A 21,028-nucleotide genomic window follows, 5' to 3' on the forward strand; every position below is an offset into this window, starting at 1 on the left:
TGTGCCCTTTCGAAAGAGGGAGTGCTGAGGGACAGCAGAGTGTCCTGAGGGGTGGGACTCTATGGGGGAGCTCATTACAGTCTGTTTTCATTAGTGCTCTGATAACATAAATGGTTTTGTCCATAGGCCAATGTTGTGTCAACCATAATAGGATTTAAACTCTACACTAAACTTCTGCTGCTGCTCCACTATTTCCTTCAGCAGTGTGGCAAAGGGAAATTTGAATAGCAAAATTTGACAGGATTTGGATTTGGGGATGTTACAGGGATGTTACAGGGCCTCTGCATTTTCTTAATGGACAAGCTATTTAAAAAAATCCAAGAAAGTTTGAGTGTATTTTCTTTTATGTTCTGCTCCTTTTGCTTTAGCTCAGGAGGCATTTTAGTTTTGAACAGTCACTGTAACATAGCAGATGTAGCTGAACTCCTGAAAAGCAAAACAAGTTTTTTTATGTCGGTTTAAAGATAGCTTATGCTGTAACAATTACAAGGTTCAGGAAAGAAGAAAAAAACCCCCAACATTTGGAAAGTTAAAAATTAGCTTTATTATAAACCACAGGTTTAGTGACAACTGTTGTTTGCTTTAATAATGGTGAAATGTAGGCTGCTGTATCATTTCTGATGAGCAATTTCAGTTATACAGACACAAACCATTACAGGATTCAACCCTTCCTGAGACGTGCTACGACATATGTATGTCTACACTGTTCTCAGCTGTAGTTTCTATTTACTATTTATCTTGAGACTGTGGATTTATATTGAAGGCAGGCACTGCAGTCAGCTATAGTGATCCTAGGATGTGTCATGTCCATCAGTACACCCCAAAACCTTATCATGTTACTCCCATGTCAGCTTATTAAACGGTAGAGGCTAACTCTGAAAAACAAAATAAGGAAATTTAATGTTTTGTTTGGCTTTTGCCATATTAGGATCTAATATTTATGTGTTGTATGTTGCAGTTATTCTTTGCCTATTTCCTCTGCTAATGTCAGAAAAAATATAAGCAGTACCCAGGGGGTTAAATTCCCACTCAACAGGCATAATTCTGGCTTCTGTAAGGAAGCTGTGAGTGGATCTCAGCGCTTTGCTGAGCGCTTTGCTCGGCGGAGGGCAGCGTTGCGTGACAGAACCAAGCGTCCGAGGGAAACGTGGCTGGCAGCAGCCATACATGACGGGAACGAGACGCTGTACCAGCTCTTCCAGTTTCACAGGGACCTCGCGTTTTCCAGCTGTTTACCCTTGAGATGTAAAATGGCAATTTGGCATAGGCTAACAGCCCGGTGTGATGTGAGCATCTGCGTAAAAGGCTGCACATATGGAGCATGCCCAATGGAATGAACAGCCTGTTACCCCACCCCCAGCCAATCTAGGAAGAGACGAAATGAACTTTGCACTTGCAAATGTCACTGAATACATTTTGCACAGGATTTTAAAAGGTTCTCTTACAAGCACTATTTTTAACAGCCAAATCCGCCCCCCAAAACAGAAAGGAAAAAGCCCTAGGTATTTTTCTGTCATCGATCTCAGTTTCTGATCAGCTGAAGCATCTCTCACATCATTTACCTGAAGCCGGTTTTATTTTATGTTTTTATCGTTCAAGTTGAGATTTTTTGGAGGTGGTGTGAATTTTTTGGGAATGATTTTTTTTTTTTTCCTGGCGTGAAAAAATTTGAGAATTTAATTGCAGTAGAATACTTGGAAACAGTGAGGCTGGAAGCTTGAAAGGCAGAGGGAAGAGAAAGAAGGCTCTCACAGCAGAGCATGGATAGGAAAGGAGCTGTGATTCTGCAGTGCTCAGTGTGCACATGTTTTATGAGATCAGTGCCGGGCGCTGCAGCTGCGGACAGTAACTGAGCTGTCTGGCTAATGAAGGCCACCTGGATCAGGCTTCTGAAAAGAGCCAAAGGAGGACGTCTGAAGAATTCTGATATCTGTGTAAGCCCTGCATTTTCCTTATCAGCTTATACTGTATGTATTGCAGAGACAGAGAGAAAAAAGGTGGTGAGGAGAGGACAGTTGTTTTCATTCTGATTGAATTAGCAGAACTCTATTTTGCATGCAGGGAGATGCAGAAGGAAAGCAGAGCTGTCATTATTTATAGGGCTGTTCTGGCATTGTGGCTGCTTCCATTGTGGTGATACGGGGACATGTGTTGAGTCCAGACGGATTTTATTAGTTGGAAGTTGATTTGTGGTCATTTGCATGTTTTGCTGAGGGGCAGAGATGGATATGAGCCATTTGCAGTTCCGATGGGGAAAGTGTGTCAGGTAAAGAGGCTGCCCTAAAATAAAAATGCATAGCAAAGATTAAATCTCTTAGCAGTGATATTGTGTAATGGTAATTATTGATACTGAATTTGCATTTTGATTGTAAAAAATCTGTTAGCTTGCTATTTCTGTCTCTGTTTAGAGTTTTCATTTTTATGGAGCCATCCTTGAAGCTGCTGTGTGTCCTTCAGCCCTGCACTGCACCAGTGCTGTAACTCCACAGAGCAATGGGCTCTGCTTGCTGAAAAGCACACAAATGAGAGTGCAAAGATAGTGTGGGAAACAAAACACTGGGGAAGACACCTGCACTTTTGGAAAGTTTCCAGAAGAAAATATTAACCTAGGCATAATTTCTTCTAACTGACTTTTTCCCTTTGGACATTTACTCTGTTTTCAGGGATACAGAAGTACGAAAAAAGGCGAAGGGTATAGCCACTTCTACTTTGTTGTTGTTGTTGTTTTTTAAACATCAAAGGAACTTCTGACATTTTTTTTTCTCTTTCTTGTGCAGGGTTCAGCGGACTCCTACACCAGCCGTCCATCTGATTCAGATGTATCTCTGGAAGAAGATAGGGAAGCAGTACGGAGAGAGGCAGAGCGACAGGCCCAGGCACAGCTTGAAAAAGCAAAGGTAAGGTGTTACTTCCAGTCACAAACTCATGAAATGCTTGGCTTCAGAGTGGAGGTTGAAATTAGAGAATCTTTAAGGTCCCTTCCAACTCAGACCATGCTATGATTCTTTGACTGTCATCTTATCCATTACTGATAAAAGATTTCTAATATGTTAACATACAGATTAGACCTCTTATAAACATACTCCACACAGCAGGTGAAAATATATGTTCCATGAAAAATCACTTAAAATCAGTTTTTCATAATAAGAATTTGATTGGTTTGTGTATTTCAGAACGTTCTTATTTAAATGTGTGCATTTATTCTTTTAATAAATATATGCACTTATTGCAGTGTATAGGGTCAAAGCTGTGAGGTTTCACTGAAGATGTTTGTGAAAGTTTGCCTATGGATTGCTATGGTACTCAAAGCTTGCAGTTTCAAAAATCAGCCCTCAAACATTGTATTCATCTCCCTTCAATGAAAGATCAGTCCCTACAAATCATATGTAAATTGGGAGAATCTATTACAAGGGTGTTTTTTTCCTGAAGACTTCACTGACTTTCTTTACACTTTGTGTTAAATGACCCAATGATTAGTATACTGCAGGTCTTAATTTCGCCTACTTCCATACTCCAGGCAAATAGTAACAATTCAGTAAGAAAACACTAAATAAGCTTTAGGTTTTTGATTTGTGTTTATGTATTTTCCATGAGATGCATTTAGGACTGTGAAGGTTTTAGCAGTGGAAGTGAACAGGCTTTTTTTTTCTGTCATCCATGCTGTGTCTTTAAATACTACTGCACCTGTGAAAATTGTACTCATCTTAATTGTTATCATTCATTTATCACTTCATTCCAGTTTTAGTTTTTTTGTGAGCTATCCACCAGATTTCAGTGTATTACTGTTTTCCAAAACCTGTTTTTCTTTCTAACATCTTGCATTTAAATACACTGTTAAGATCCCTCCTCATATCTACCTGATCTGCATTCTCGCTTTCTCTCTAACTCCCTTCCTCCATTTTGCCTTGTTTTTCATTTGTCTATCTCCCTTCCATCTCCCATTCCATTTAATTTTCCACTGTCAGCTTTCCCTCTGCCCATTTAGGCCACCTGTTTTACAAGGGTTCTTCAGAAATCCATGAGTCCAGGTCACTGAGCTATGCAGCTGATTGTATGGCAAGGACCAGCTCTGTAAATAATTAAGGACTATAACATACAAGCAGACATCTTCATCGGGCAAGAAAACCGGAATAGGGAAGCCAAAAATGTTTTTTAGAAAATGCAGTTGTTAACTGATATTTATTAAGAGCTCCTAAAGCAGCTTTTTAATGAGCTGCTGGAACGTGCCAACTGTAAGAGGTGCTGAACACCTCTTTGAAGTTGGGTCTTGCTGTCCTAGGATCAGTATAGCAGAAACTCAGCAGTAGCAGTCTGCTTTTTCCCTTCAGCCTTTTACCTCAGAAATGTTGCTGATTGTATCGGTTTTATCGGGGCTAATTTTTGCTGGTTTGAGATTTCTTTGCTCTGAGAAAGGTGATAAAAGCTGCCCTGAAATTCAGGTGAAGTTTAGAATTTTATCAGTAAATGCACAATCTTTAAAAGAAGAGTTGAAGTAATAGTATCTTATGGATTAATCGGGGTAGCAGTGCAGCGCTTACTGCTGAACTGATGCATCTCTTAGCAATGAGTAAATCTATGTGAGTGTTGCTATGGGAATTTGGCTTACTGATGCTGGCTTGAATGCATGGACAGCCCTTATGTAATATTCATGACCTCTAGCACAGCTGCCATTGTAGTTTGTAGAGAAACTGCTAGCAGATCCTGACTTTTAAAAACTGTATTTCTATACATCAAACCAATGTTCCCACTCCAGCTGGCACAAGATGTAGTCTCTAGGTCTGACACCGTCTGAAACTGTAAGACAACTTGTGAATAGTCAAAGTAGTAAAGGCACTGCCAAAATCAACCTGCTATAACAATGGGTTATTCCAGTCACAGAAAACACAAAATTAGTTGTTTAAATCATTTGTGCTTTAAAATGGAATAAGGTTGTAATTACATTAGCATTCCTCTAGTCAAATGTTGAAAGTCATTCCAGGTTGTAATGTATGGAAATCATGTTATATAGAGGCTATAACAGTGTAATATTTAGTCTAGTGTAATATTTAAATTAATACTATTAAATAAAAAATTGTGTACAATTGGTGCTTATGTTTGAAATAAATGTTTAAAAATATGTTTAAATTAAACCTAATGCTATAGATCTAAAATATGACAGGGTGTGTTTTTCTGCCTGTATTGATGTTTCAGTCCTTCATCTCCCTGAAACACAGTAAAATTAATGAAGCAGTGGCTGCTGGTGGTGCTGCCTGGCTCCTGTCAGTCCCCAGACCTGTTTCCTGCAAGCAGCAGGTTTTGCTGCCTGTTCCCCACAGCTGCCTCGCCTTTGCCCTGACTGACTTACAGGCAGAGCCAAGTGACACAGCTGCTTTAACTTTTTGCTTTTTCACATTGTGAGTGGAAGTGTTGATCCTAAATAAAATCATTACAATTATATTTGTCACAGGAATTAGAAGAGGATGACACACATGAATAATGCAGTGGTGGAGGAAAGATGATGGTGAATTAAGGGGGGGAGAAAAAAAAACTATTGAACTCTGTCACGCACTTATTGAAAACAGTTTAATGACATCCATTTTCCATCCGTACAGCTAAGGGAAAACACCTTAAACTGAAGAGAAAAATATAGTGATAAAGCACACAGTGGCAAATGTTAGGATGATTTTAAGATTTTTAGATTTGGAATTTTATAGAGTCAAAGTGTTTTTGTGCCATGAAGCCAGAATGTAATATGCATCTCTGCGTTTTCCCAAACAGGGAGAATAAAAACAAGAAAGCTTGTAAGGAAATACACATTCTGGCCACTTTTATTCATTTATGTAATACAAGCATTGATTTTCTGGAATACAGTTAAGCATATTTTGCTGACTCACTTTGGCATGTGACTTACTGTAAGGAAGGTGGGGCCACAGGCAAATATTCAGAGTCGTCCAGGGACAGAAAATTAAGAGGCAACTGATGAGGCTACCTGTAGGCCAGTATTTACTCCTGAGGGAAACAGATCTTCAAATGAAGCTGTAAAGCCCAAACTGAGATGAAATGTTCTTTATTAAAACAGTTTAGGAATAAAAATGCAGAAAGGTTAGGTTTTTTGGTTTTTGAGGGTTTTTTTTGGTGTTTGGTTAGTTGGGGTTTTTTGCTGTTGTTTGCTTGTTTGCTTCATATTAAAAAATAAAAACATTTTAATGCATCCAGGATTTCCTCGGTAACCTCCTTATAGATCATAGGATGTGGCTGCATCTGGGATAAAGAGACAGGACCTGTGTTATGGCTGAATAGGGCACGGTAACATTACCCAAATCTGAAGGGTTGCACCGATATTCTACTGAATTTCCCATTTCCACAAAAACGTGAATCTTAAGCATTCACGAGCCAGAAAGTAAACAGCACCCAAATATAATTATATTATATTTAGTGTTAATAGGTAAAAAAAAAAAAAAGTTGTCATTTCTACAGACAAGTAAGATTTTTAGTTTTGAAGGATGAAGATTCAAGATAAATTATAATAAGTAGAGGGGATTTTTTGTCCATTCCTTGCAAGTATTCAGTTAATTATCCCTTGAAATATTGTGCCAAGTGAGAGGCATGAGATCAAAGGGGAACTGAAGAAGTTGTTTTAATGAGAACTTCAAATTCAGTACTAATTGAGTTAAAGTTTGTACATAAGAAAGGGGACTTCAGGAATGATTTTTGGTCCCCTGCAATGCTGGTAAAATCAATTCAAATATGCTATTGATTTCTTTTGCCTCAAGCACTTCATATGCAGTGAACCTAGTTTTTGACTGAAATACAATTAATCAGGTGGTCTGTAAGCCTTTTTTCTCTTCTGAAAAAAAGTAGCTTCTTTCTTCCCTTCAGTCTCTTCAGATTTTTAAATAATGCTTCATTTTTCTTCCCATGGCGTTAAAGCTCCTTATTCAGAGACAGTTTTCAGCTGAGATCTATAGAATATTTTCACCATTTTAGAAAATTATTTTTTTCAGTTATTTCTAGTACATTGAGTACTGAAAGTGCCAATTAATAATCCAGGTTCTGTTTCTCCAGGACTAAGGGACAGCTTTTTGTTCTCTGTAACAGATTGTTCTCAACATCCTTTGCTCCTGAAACTTCTTAAATAACTGTCAAAATCAGATTTTGGCCTTTCAGAAGTCAGTAATTGTGTTCGTAATAGGAAATCTCAGTTCCTCTCAGCTCTTTGTTTGTGCTCCACTGCCAAGCATCCTCTTAAGAGGTTGTAAAAATTTGAAATATCCGTAGCTGTAGCTTAAAATACCATTTAAATACTTTTTATTTTAAGATGGTGAACCACTGAACTTTTGATACCAGACATCCCTTTGCTGCCTCTTAGGCAATAATATAAGCTGTGGTGTTTTGCTTTTTTGGTGTGTACTGTAGTAGTGGTGATGGCTTGTGACTGTGAGTAATAATACAGAGTCCTAAGTGTCCCCATGCATGGATTGGGGACCACAGCTTGAAAGGTGTAGCAGGATAAAGGCATGAAAAAAAGATTGTCAGATGTAATTATCCAGTGCAGTGTGCCAAGACTAGTTATTTGAGTATTTATTCACTCTCAGGCAGGTTTCACAGCCTCAGAATGACCCCATGCTGTTACCAGGCAGCTGCAAAGCTAGTTGAGGTATGTCTGCTGAAGCTGCAGTAGTATTTTTGACAGACCAGAACTGCCCATCACCTTGATGCGTGTCCGTATATTATGTCAGCTTGTTCCATCATGGAGACTCTTTCTGTTTTCTCTCGCTTATGAGAATATCATGGTGCTGAACAGCACCCAAAGCTATAACAAGATAGGATAGTACTTTGTGGCAGCTTATGTATACGATAATATTTTTTTCATTCATTTCCTCTCATTTGCCCTTTTGTTTTAGAATACTTTCATTGCATGTTATCATTTAGGTCACTAATGTTGCGTGTCAGAGTTGCTGAGATTACATGGGAGCTGGTAGAGTGGTGTAGCTAGAAAAAACTTAGTTGTTGATCCCAAACTACAGTTGCAAATCTGGTTGTTGCTTAGCTGCAGGCGAGTTCTGCATTGCTGGATCTGCTCGAATCAGGTTACAGATACTTTTTTCTTCATTTTCTTCACTAATTGCTGCTGCTTTTTCTTAAGACTGCAGCATTGGAATGTAAAGCAACTTCCTTTATACTGTCTGTGACCTATATTTTTTTCTTGTTTCTTTTCATGATCTATTTTGTCTTCAATTTAAGTGTATACACCTATTTCACACTAGTGCCTGTCTTTATATTGGTTATTTCCCTGAACAGTTTATCTGTTCTCGCCACTGGGCTGCATTGTTTGGGGGCTGGAATTCTTTCTTCCAGTGGGGTCTCATGTAACCTGTAACCAAATGCCCCAGAGAGAGTACTATCTCTAATTAAAAACCATCTGTCATCTCCCATTCATTCTGTGATTACACAGTGATCAGATCTATTTAGTAAGTATCATAATATTTTCACTTCTGCTTCTTGGGTGTAAGTAGGAAAAAAAGGAGTAGAGCGATATTAACACAGCCTACATTTAGATACCTAACTGTAGATAGATACTTTAGTATCCTGACATTCTTCAAATAATAGCTAAAAGAGATAAGTTGTTTCCAAGGAACAGAGGCCATGCTGAGAAGGAGTTCCGAGGACAAGCACAGCTCTTCTGTCTGCTGTCACCTACTGCTTTCACATGAGGCTGCTTGCTCCCTTGATGAGATGTCTGCTCTGACTTGTTCTGTATGGTTAAATTACCTTATAAAGGACAAAAATACCAGTGGTACTTTGTGTAAAACTAAATAACTTCTTTATTAAAAGAATTCTCAAAGAAATATTTTAACCAAAGTAGGTGTTGTAAGGCAGGTGCAAACATCTGTATGTCTCAAATCCTCGCCTGTACATTTTTGTGCTCCTCCTCCTGCAGTTCTCTGGCGGACCCAGCCAGGTAACTGTGAGCCTCTGCTGCAGGCTGGCACTGCACAGGTTACAGCAGAGGCTCCCAAGCCCTGATGGGCCTGCATCCCACCTGTATCTGCTGAGCCAAGCTGCAGATACAGTGTGCTCAGGCCAGCCCTCCCTGGTGGTGACTGATGGGTCTGGGTGTCGGTCCAGATGCTGCTGTGGGGGTCAACAGAAGCTGCTGAGGGTCATGGGAATCATACTGGAGCATGAGAAGTGGCCTTGGGGATGTTCTTTGTGACTGGTGGGGAGTGGGTGTGGCATGGGAAAGGAGGAATTATGATATGCCTTTGCAGCTGCTCAGGCTGGCACAAAGACGAGCACTTTCGCTGATGTAGATAGAGATAGATGCTGCTGGTTGCTCTAAGCAAAGTAATTTCCATTTAAGACACATATGACCTGGTTCATTAACTTTCCTGAGGTTTGTAGGGTCTGATTTACAATGTCTGAGGCAGTACACCGTAATCCAGAGCTTTGCTTTTATCACCAGCTGTTCCAGCTACCTGGATACCATGGGTTTTTAATGGTTAACATATGTCTTTTTACTTAAAAGAGAATACTGAGTCAAATATAGAGGGGAAAATAGGATTTCAGGGCACAGGCCATTGTTAAAAGTAACTATAATGATTGTAATGTTTGATTTTAAATGTCTGTGGTTCTGCACCTGTCTGTGCTTATACATACATGTATATACTACATATATCCATATGCACATCCCTGTGCCCAAATGGATATACATTTGTATATATTTTTGCATGCATTAGTTAACTATCACTGATAACTTGAACTGGCCACTAATATTCTACATCTGGCTGTAAAACAGTTTTTTTGTATACAGGGAGAACTGTTGTACCAAAGTATTAACTTGTGAGAAAATATAAAGGTTCTGTCAGAGAATAAAGTTATCCTATGATCAGAGCTGGTAGTGGACTGTCATGAGCTTTTTGAAAGCAAGATTGAGTCAGAGTAAGGACTTCATTGCAGGCAACAGGTGGTCCGCCTTGCAGAGGTGCCCCAGCTCACACTGATCCACATGAAGTGGTGCAGTGCCTTGGACAAAGACTTGTTTGGACAGCAAAGCATTGTGCTTTCTCCTTGTTATGCTGAAGGAACTAACCTGATTTCAGTTCAAGCAGACACCCAGCTGATGTGTGTTATTATGCAGAGAAGTACTTCATCTGCAATGAAAGCAAACCTCCAGTCACAGTTCTTGAGTCCTTGGCAAAGATCTGAATCCCTTCCCTTTTCACTAACCCACCCTCCCAAGAGAACAGGAAGAAAGAAAAAAAAAAAGAAAAAACCACCAGGTATCTGTAGTTTTGGCTTGGTATGTAATCAGGGGGGAAAAAATGGAAAGAAGCTTCAAAAATAATCTCTTTTTTCCTTCATAATTGCAACTTTTTTTGTAGCATTACATGCAAGATGCCAATAAGTTCTAACTATAGGTATCATTAGAGTGCTTTGGTACAAAATTAGACTGACATTAGATGCCAGTTGAAAAGCATTTCCTTTGGAAAATTTAATATTAGTTACATAAACTAGTCACAGACTGTATAAAACTTAAGAAAAATCAGTAGGAGCCCAAAGTAATCCTGTGATACCTGGAAGGAAGATACTGTGCATTCCCAGGGTAGGAACACTGTAAGTGCAAAACTCATCTTGAACGATGAAGAGTGTCTTGATTCTGCATAATTCATGGTAAGAGAAATTAATTAAAAATGAAGATTCAGAGAGGCCACACGGATGCTTTTCTGGTTGTGTTCTGGGTATTTTCTGGGTGTGTTCCTGCCATCTTTTCCTCTATATTTTGTCTAAAGCCAGTGCAAATCCTAGAGCAATAAACATAGCATGAACTTCCCTTAACATTCACCTGTGGAACCTACAGAAAACTCTGAACACTTCCTCTGTACATTAACCTCCAATCCTGCATCAACATTTTCCTTCAGCATTTCTTAGCCATCTGGGTTGTATTCCCAAATGATAAAATAATCAGTCCTGAGGTAAAGTGTATGTACTGAGATAAATTTTCCGCTGCCACAAAATGTCAAAATTAAATAGACATTTATCCTTTGTGAAAATATGGGTAACCATTTACTCTTCTCCTTTAATCTTTGTGATGTAAGTGTTGCCAATGGGCTTTAGTCCTACATCTTTTACAACTACCTAGTATTATTTTTACTTACTTGATTGAACAAATTCAGTTCTATTAACAAGTAAGAAAGCAATCAAATATTTGTATTGAATCTGACATGAAATCTTAACATGTATGTTTCAGATGGTATTCACTAGCTTTAGATGAGATAATACCCACTGACATATTACTTCTTGGAGTTATTTTTCTTAAAACCACTTCATCTCCTTACTACATGGTTAAAGAGGGTTGTATTTAAATCCAGTTTTATTGTTTGCAAGACATGAAAATGGTACCTCTTTAAAAAATGATTTGGTGTCAAGCAGTACAACTGTGCAGAAAATTCAGATAAATATTATTGCAGAGAATTCAAAGATTTCTCTCATTTTATTTTTCTTTACTATCTTCAGCTTTAATTTACTTAGTATCCTCCTTACCCATATTTGGGTGATTTTAGCATACTGTAATTTTTATATTACTTTTCTGTTTATTCTTTCGGTTGCTTCCCATAACTGACATTAAAATACAAACTTCTCATTTGATTATTCTTAGAAGCGAGTCTGTTTTGCTTCTTGGAATGTAAATATATGACTTAAATACATGCTAGTGAGACTGTCTTTTATTCTCTTTTTGGGAAGATAAGACATATTTTCAAGGTGATTTGTTGTTTATTACATCTAGAATCTGAAATCCAGTTTGAAAACTGATGCCTTGTTTTCAGTATTTTGAACAAATCTGCATTTGACAGGTATGAAGAGCAAGGATGCACCCCATGGTTTGAGTTTTGTTGTGCAAATATACTTGTGTTATTGATCTGCAAGTCATCATTTTTCAGTGACTGGAGGAAAAGAAAGGGAGAAAACATCTTGAAAGGGAAGATGAAGGATCAAACTGCAGCTGCTTTGATTATTTTGACTGGAGATGTCAGGTTGTTGAAATCAGAGAAGAGGTGTGTCTGCTGCTTTTTGGCTCCATCCATTCTGCCAATTATTTGAAAATTGAGTTTTTAAAAGTTGTTGGATTCTAATATTTCACTTGGAGTAAGAGAGATGAACACAAAGCACCTGGGGTTACTCCGTCTCACCATCACCTCTGTCCGTCATAAGAGAAACACTCACTGAAGTGAAAATGAGAAGCAGCCGTGGGTATCTACCATCTTGCAAATCAGCTGTGCACATTTCTTTTAATAATCAGCAGTAATAAATGGCAGGAATTGGAAAGGCAAATCTATTTCTGACTTTCAGTAGCAGTCAAATTACAGCTGAAAGTATCCTTCCCAGAGGAGCTGTAAAGGAATGTACTGTGCTTATCCCAGCTCTCTCATTACTTTGACCCTTTATTCCCTTTTTGTAGTGAGGCACGTGACTAACCCACAAAATGCACATTTCCTTGCCTTCTGCCCTGGTGTTTCCTTGTTGTTTTATCCAATTGAAATGTAACACAGACCCACTAGGGAAGTGCTCAACTGTGCTGCTTTCAAAGTAGCCCTGTTGTGTTCACTGGACCTGGTCTGCTGGGGCTGAGCATGGGCCTGCCTTCTCCAGCTGTCTTTCAGCTCTCAAGCTGTCTTCTGTGGGCACAGGGATGTGATGTTTCATGACAGGAAGATGGGGAAGAGAAGTGTTTTCAGTTTCTGTCACTGTGCAGCTGGCAGTGACTTGGAGACCCCGATAACTCCAGCAGCTTGTGGCAAAGGAAATGGGTGCTTCCATTTTGTGAGGTAAACAGGCAGGGCTGTGCTGGTGTATGTGCCTATATATGTGTGAACTCTAATGCAGTTGAAACAGTTGTTCCTCCGAAAGGAAAAGATTCCTTACTCCTAGTTTAAACTCTACTCAGCATAAAATCGCCAGATTAAATCACCCATCTTAATCCACATCCTTGCTGTTTGCCTTCCAGAGCAAGAGCTTGTTTTGGCATTAGGCTCAGTGCTGGGTAAAATCTCCAATGGGAGCTCTCAAACCAGGAGCTTCTTGGAAGCCTTTGATTACAGCACAGACCTGAGGATGAGGGGAAGTTAGGGGACAAAAGAGTTTTGGAACTTGATTGACACAACTTTGTTCTGTGATTCAGCTTGCAGAAAATCCAGTGGGAAGGAGAAATGGGGAGCTGAATATTGGCATTCTTGAGCAGGTTTGAAAGACTCAACTTTTACCTTGTGTTTCTCACCCTTGACAATGTCTCTCTTGCACCTTTTTACTGTTGTGTCTCTCTGGCAGCGCAGTTTCATGGCAGTGGCTATTGATGGCTCCACAGCATTAGTTTAAGAAGTTTCCATCCCCAGCTGCTCAGTTCTTTGGTTTTGGGAAGGTTAATCAAAGCCCAGGTTAGTTAGGCACAGTGCATGTGGTGCAACCTCATAGGCAGTGGTGTGCTGAGCATGGACACACGGGTACAGTCATTGCTCAAAGCCACAAGGCTAGAAAAGTGAGTGTACTTTTTCATCTGAGAAGTCCACCTTCTCCACTGTGGCGTGGGATCTTGCACTTAACCTACCTCTAATCCTAGTTTCTGATTCAGCAGCACGTGCTCGTGCTGTTGGGTGTTCACCAGTTGCTGATGAATTTGAGTGCTCTTCAGGACTTTCCTTCAGAGGCTGTCTGATGTGAACAGGGACACGGCTACACTTGTTACTTAATTCCAGGAATATGAGCAAGACATAAAAAGGCATAAGGTAATGTATCTGCTTCACTCTGTCATGAATAGAGAAAATCTTACTTTGATCTCAAAAATAACATATTTCAGCGTTTCTTCCTAGATGGCCCTGGCACATCCAGGCTAGAAATTTCGCCTAATGCAGTCTGGTTGATAGCTGTGTTCTAACAGTCAGAAGTAAACCTGTGTTTTCTTCTTCAACTTCAGTGTGTGCTGCAGCAATTTCCCTGTATTCATGAGCAATAGGCTGTCTACCATTATGCAGGACTGTTGCACACTTAGACAGGAATGAAGACAAACCTAATTTGACATTTGGAACATATAATATAAATACCATCCCATATGCATCTTTCATGTCATCTCAAAGACAGTTTTTGATATGTTTTTTCTGAGGTTTTTTGCACCACTGGGTTCTTGAAGCTATGATCATTAATTCTAGACACCATGAAGGTCTGTTCTTGTACATGACTTCCCACAGAGTCTCCCTGTGTGTTTTAATCCTGATTTGAAGTTCTCACCACAGTGATCTTTTGACAGGAAAAAAACCCACATTACCTGTAACAAACCATGCCCACTAAAGAAAACTCCTTTATGAGATCCTGGAACTGCAGAGAAGAAAGGCCACTAAATAAGCTATAACTTGTATCTTGTTCTCAACTGTTTGTACAAAACTAAAACCCCTTGTAAATGTGTAAATTTTACTAGTTGTCAAAACAGAAACACTTCTCTTTTTGAAAAACTGTAGAAAAACTGAAGTCTTACTGATACTGTCAAGTTTTTTATGCATCTATACAAAATAAAATAACTTTAAGTCCTAAATTCATTTATTTGAAACGATGCATAAAGCATATGGGTTTTTTTGTCAGATAGTTAATTTGGGTGCTTATATAGAGTATTCAGTGTCAGTATTGCTATGACAATGTCTGTTTGGATTCTGTTTATCCACATAATCATAGCATCAAGCTCTAGACATCATAAAAGAACACTATGCTGGTTCTTTTAAAAAGATTTGAAAAAGAAGTGTTGATTGCCATCAATAAACTCATTTCTTTTCAGAAATTTCTATAAACCACAGCTAACTGAGGAATCTCCATGTCCAAACCCATGAACAATTTTCTTCCCTGTTAAAATTATTTGGTTTGTTTTGAATATTTTAAGTAGAAGATATGAAGTGACAAAGTACACATGAGGATTTATGTGGTGTTAATACATCTGGAGAAAAGTTCATGTCCTGATCCCTTCTCCAATGCAGGGCTAAGAAATATCTAAGCATTTTGGAGAAATATGGGAGACCTTAGTTGGATACCATTTTTCTTGATTTATTTCAGGGAGTTAAGTTAGTTTCTCTTGCTCCAGGTTTTTTTTCCTTCTTCTTATGGAGCTTTCTGGAAGTTCAGGTGGAAATAAAAGTTGAAGGAGGTCTTATTAAATCACTGAAATTTGTTGATGCTTTTTTTTCAGTGGAAGAACTTTGAATAGAAATAGAAGGTAATATCTTATAATGTTTTGGGGCAGTTCAGAACATACTGTTTGAATTTAAGTTGTAAATTAAGCAGCTAATCAAGGTCTAAAAAGGCAAATTCATCTTGTTCAAAGAATAAAAATTTAATTGATCAGTCTGTTCACACAGATTCATTTCCAGGGAGTCAAAATATGTGTTTCTGTAAAGTTCTGTCAATTTTTTCCAGAATTCTAAATCTTAAAAACATACTTTTTACTTGTCACTATTATAGTAGATTTTTGCTCAAATAAAAAGGCCTTATTTTCTAGTAGCTTTTTCAGTACATTCAGTATTTCTCGTGACTTTGATTCTTCACATTTTATATAAAGTTTGAGATCTTTAGTGAAGTGTGAGGCCTTTAGAACAGTAAAAGGAAGGTAAATTGTTGAAGACTCAGCAAATTAAGCATATGATTCCTTCTAGCAACGGTTGAACAGCTGCTATGTGTTGCTTTAACTACTGAGGACAAAAACAGCTTTAGCAAATGCTGGGCCGTGTGTGAAATCAATATCGAGTATGCATAGGAGAGAAACCTTTTGCAGAGGTGGGGGATGCACATGTTCTTGCATAACACTGTCAAATTTAGCAGTGAGTTGAATAACACCCAAAGAAATTTTATGCGTGGAGAGTAAGGCTTCTCTAATTAGTTGTAAGAGGCCAAATGAAGGGTACTAAATACTGTATTAAAGCAGTAAGCATCTCATCCATCACTCTATCATATGTAAGACAGTGCTGAGTATGGTGGTTTTTCAGAAAACAGTTAATAATAATGAACCACTTCTTGGGGTTCACTGCACATCGTCTGAGCACTCTTTGTTTGCACAAAGTTGTTTCATTTTGAAAGGGGACTGAGGGGATAAAATCTCTCAAATCTTCTTTGAACGTTCTGCAGATGTTTCTGATCTTTTTCTCATATTTTATTCATTTCTGAGTCCCAACACACACTTTCTCTGTGTCTCCCACCGTGGGGATGGCCAAGAGAAGCTTTAACACCTGATTCTCCTCCAGTTGGCTCTTAGAGGTAGAAAACATTTAAATTGCTTCTACTGCCTAACCAGTAGCTCCAAGATTTAACATCCTTGCTAAAAGCCAACTCAGACTGGCATGTGTAAAGCCATCCATGGCCAGTGATGATGCTGAAACCCATATTGACACTGTCTTGCTCCCAGTATCTGCTTTAATACCTGGTTTCAACCCCACTAAAAGGTGAATTTCTTGGATCAGCTTAATTACAAAACAAATCTAATAGATCTATTTAGTAACATGTATACCATATTTAAACCATTAGTCTCAAATTCAGAGGAATAGGAGAAGTATATTTTAATGTCATTCTAGAACTTATAGAAAAAAAACCTGTTATATATTAAATGGACCCTAAATCACTCCTACTTCCCTTAAGCTGAGAGGAGGTAGGGTGCATGTGCAGAAAGCCAGTTTTGAGTAACATATTTTGTTTACTGTAGAATGTTTAAATCACAAGATGAATTTTGTATTCAAGCCTTGGCTTAGTCATTATATTTAGTCTAGTTAAAGTAGAAGTTAGTAGATAGGCTTTTGCAATTTTTTTAAAATTACTGTGATCAGTTCAGAATGTCTATCAAGGCAGGCACTTATTACATGTATAATGCATATATGCAAATAGTAGATACAGGTAAAGAAATGAGCCTACACTGACTGTGAAAGAAGTCTGTGTGTTTGTTAGTAGGCTGCAGCAAATCTCTGCACATAAATAGTGAAATTCTTTCAACTTTAAGTCAAAATGTAGTCTATGAAGCCAAGTGCTTTTATCTCACTTAAAGACATGAAGTCATCAGCCAAATGAAGTTTACATTTGAAAAAGGAACATATTCCAAATATACTGTATTTAAACACATTTCTAATCAGAATTCATTGGCAGTTATTTTTGTTTTCTATTAGACTACACTAATCAGTTAACATCATGAAAATTAACGCAGTATTTTCTACAGATAAATGCCGTGATCCAGCTCTGGTGCTGGAACAGCTTTTACGTGACTGCATGAGAAAATAAAACTGAGAAGTATTAGAGTTAAATGTAACCTAATGAGTAAAAATAGCTATGAAGAGTATCAGTTTTGTGATCCTGTTCACCCCATTGCCATCCAAATTGCAGTTTGGGATCAGAAGAGAGGCTGCAGAGCAATAGGAGAACATAAGATGGGGATCATAGAAAGATAGCATTTAATTATGGTGAGAATGTTGGCTGAAAGGAATTGAAAATAAGCATAAAGACATACCTGAAGGTCATTCTGAATTAGAGTTCAATTTCATTATTAAAATACTCTTGAAAGTACATTTTAAAACAGTTCTACTTCATAAAAAATGAGTATGTGACATCTGATCCAGGACCATTCATCCCACCTCTGTGTTTCTCAAAAAAATACTTTATAGAGTGGATAGCTACTTTATGTTTAGACATAAATTGACTAGTCCAAATTTTCTGAAGTGCAAGTTTTTTTCTAGATTTCATGAGAATGGAGAATTGCATCCAGATCAGCATCTTTTAGGACAACTACAACAGCTCTGTTTGGTGATGGTTTTATCCTAGTTTTCTCCATCTCTCTTTATATTTTACCTGACCTGTTACTTTCATCAGATTTCTAATTCTTCCTTTTCCCCTTTTGCTCAGTTTGTCCTTGTTAATCGCGGTGATGAGGTCAAGTCCCAGGCAGCCTGCTCCCTTCCTCCCTGCCTGGCTGGAGCATCTCTACAGGCAGGTGGTGATGCGGGGGGTGAGGAGGGGCTGGGAGTTGCTGTCACATGGAAGAGGAACCAGTCACAGTAAGGAAATGCCATTTTTGCAAATCTTGAAAATTGGCTCTTGTTTAAAGAGGAGAGAGGAAATTTTGAGGGGAAGGTTACAACCTCCTTTGCAGAATTCCTTCATCTCTAGTAGATGGCTCCTCAGCTGTGGAAATAAACCCAACTGTGTATACAGCACACATCATCTATCCTTCAACGTCTAGTCTAGTTTCCAGGGTCTTTCTCAACTGCCTTTATTTATGTGTTTGCTAATCAATTAGCAAGTTTGGTAAAATTCACAACACACGAATTAAGCTGCCTTGAGACAGAACAGGAACTTTCTTATTTTTAGCAGCAGTGACAAAAGGGATCATTGCATGTGTGAATTCCCTCCAAAGGCACACTTTTATGATTTCCTTACAGTTCTTAGGTGTTCTTTTTTATATAATTTTATCATGAATAGAGCATTAATCCATTCCATTTGCTTTTTTGTAACAGTAGTCCACATTTTCTCTAAATTCAGAATGTCTTTTTTACAAAGGCTACTTTTAACCTGTGAAAAGTAGTTGTGCTTAATATAAGACTTATATTTCAAACAAGATGGAAACATAACTACAGAGTTTAAATTGTGTGTATATACAGAAACTTATATTATTTTCAAGTCTTAAATCTTTTAAAAATGGCCACTCATATTTCAAATCATACCTGTGTGGTGTCCTGTGTCAAAAAGTAGGTGAATTCATGTGAAATAAATGACCAGTTCCATTTTAAAATGTAAAAGAGACTGTAAATGCAGTCACTAAATATCTCAGATATAACACAACTTTTTTCACTTGTCTGGATTCCTTCTCAAGGCATGAACCTTTTTTTCCCTTCCTCTAAGATAGCTCTAACTTGATTCAGTGCTGATTTCTCTAGATATGGTTAGGATTTTCCCTGGTGTTTCATGATGCTTTATAAATCACAATTACCAGCTATTTCCATATGTTTATAAAGCACCTCATATTTATTTCAGGACTATTTGCTTGATGAATAATCTGTAGAAATAAAGGGGGGAAAAAAGTACCTAATTTGTTTTAGTCAAGATTTGGGTAAGGCTGTGGGCTCTGAATATTGAATGCTAACCAAATGTGAAGTCAGTGAAACAGCCTTTTGGGCTCAGACTTTGTAATGATTGCTGCTTCTTCTTCCTCTTGTTCTTTCCCCTGTTCACATTATTTAAAAATAGTTTCTTTTTTACATCTTTCTTTGCCACCTAGATCTCTCTGGCTATATGTATACTCCTTCCTTAGCATGCATTGCTTGCTACTGCTGAGCAGTTATCACAATATATATTATAAACTCTCATTTCATGCTCTATTTTTTGTGTATATTTGGACTTTTTCTGTTTTGCTTGATTTTTGGGAGCTTTATGTGTTGTGGTTTGTTTCTATTTTTTCTGATAAGATATCTTAGCTAGTTTGCATGAATGATCTAGTGCAACATATGTGATGGATTCAGTGGAGATTTTTAAGTGAACTTGTCATAACTTTGATAGAGTATTAGTGACCAGCGCTCCTAATTCCTGTCCACTTGCTGCACAAGAACCGTGCCTACTACTCCTTACAGACTTGTTGTTCTTAGGTTTCTTCTTCAAGCTTTACATAGTTATCTCATTCCTCGCTGATTTAAAAGATGCTGTAGTTTGTTTTTTACTTTTTTTTTTGTTTGTTTAGTATCTGGTACTCTTTCATCTTTGAGAAATACAATCTGAAAAACTTTAACTTCTGTGGTACCTTAGATACCATTTTCTAGTTATCCTGCATGTCTTATCTTAATCTATTATGTAAACCTTGTGAGTTGTGGTGGATTTCTTTTCTACTAAGCCTGATTTTCAAGACAGGAAAACCTTTTGCATGATGACATGCAAGTTACCATACACACAGTGAGGCCCCAAAACCGTGAAATCCCTGATTTTTGGCACCTCTTTTTCATCATGTGCCATCCACTTAAAATATTGTTGATAATGTGTTCAAAATCAGCTGTGGATGTTTCTCAAGAAGTTGGTAACTTCTTCAGAGTCTGTTAATAGATTTCTACTGTTATTTTTTTTAAGTTAATTGACGTTTTTAGTAATCTTCCAATGTGTCAGATGTTCTTCCTTTCTTTGAAAATTATCTCTGGTCCACAGTATGAGAGTAGTATTGCTATTGCTGCTTGGTTCTTTGTTTCTTTAACTGCTTGCTTCCTTAAGGTTGAAACATTTCTTCCTGTCCAGTTTGTGTGTAGTGATAACAAAGACTGCAAGGTATGTGCAATATTGGTAAAAGCAGTAGTCTACATGTCTGTTAAATAGAATAGGACATCTCTATAGTTGATAGATTTTAATTACTATGTTCTTTTGGTCTAGTGAAAGAACACAGGCATTTTACATTTCTGATATTTATAGTGTGGTTTACCATTGCAAATAATGCCACTGCACTCACCTCTCTTGCATTTGCATTCCTTACAGTGAGTTTCCCTTGCCGTGTTTCCTTTGCTTATTGTTATTTTTCTCTGACAGAGGAATGTTGTCTTTTCATATAAAAGAAGGTGCAGTGATTGCAAATCTAGTGGAATGTGAGATATTAAATTGTTCATACATCAAACATATTTTTACAGATCACCCTTCAAGATTACTAAATAACAGTGAGAAAAATGTTTCATGTTTTTATGCCTCATTTGTTGGTTGGATCTCTGAGTTTTCAAAGTTAGAGTTTTCACTCTAACCATCTAACATTTTCTGTCAGTTCATATAGTGGTCGGCACTTGCTTCCAGATCAGGAGCTCTGAAAGGACTCTTTGCTATGCTGAAGTAGAGAATTTGAAAACATGAAGTTTTGAGGGACTCTGATTTTATAGCCCTCAGCATTATACATGGAAAGGATAAAGACAAAGACAGTATTTGCTTCTTGAATCCTGGGTGTGGCTCTATCTTTATTGTCCTATTTAGGAACATTTGGTACTTTCAAAGGCTAAAAATAGCTCTTGGCAATTTAGAACTGAAC

The 21,028-nt window shown here is 37.9% G+C and overlaps 1 protein-coding gene across 12 annotated transcripts in view; it reads left to right on the forward strand.

Moving 5' to 3' along the window:
• The window catches only part of CACNB2 (calcium voltage-gated channel auxiliary subunit beta 2), a 252,581-nt gene that overhangs the window by 163,472 nt on the left and 68,081 nt on the right, over positions 1-21,028 (forward strand). For 8 of the 12 annotated variants that reach the window (XM_027893879.1, XM_027893880.1, XM_027893881.1 and 5 more), the window contains one exon: positions 2,778-2,897. In XM_027893879.1, coding sequence (XP_027749680.1) covers positions 2,778-2,897 — 120 coding nt within the window. Of the gene's footprint in view, positions 1-1,366; positions 1,935-2,145; positions 2,267-2,777; positions 2,898-21,028 lie in introns of those variants that run through there. The other 4 variants (XM_027893885.1, XM_027893887.1, XM_027893888.1 and 1 more) reach the window with 2 other exon arrangements.

This window comes from Empidonax traillii, unplaced genomic scaffold (genome assembly GCF_003031625.1).
Source record: "Empidonax traillii isolate 1590-97213 ecotype Southwest subspecies unplaced genomic scaffold, ASM303162v1 scaffold409:size521033, whole genome shotgun sequence".
In the NCBI taxonomy this organism is placed as follows: domain Eukaryota; kingdom Metazoa; phylum Chordata; class Aves; order Passeriformes; family Tyrannidae; genus Empidonax; species Empidonax traillii.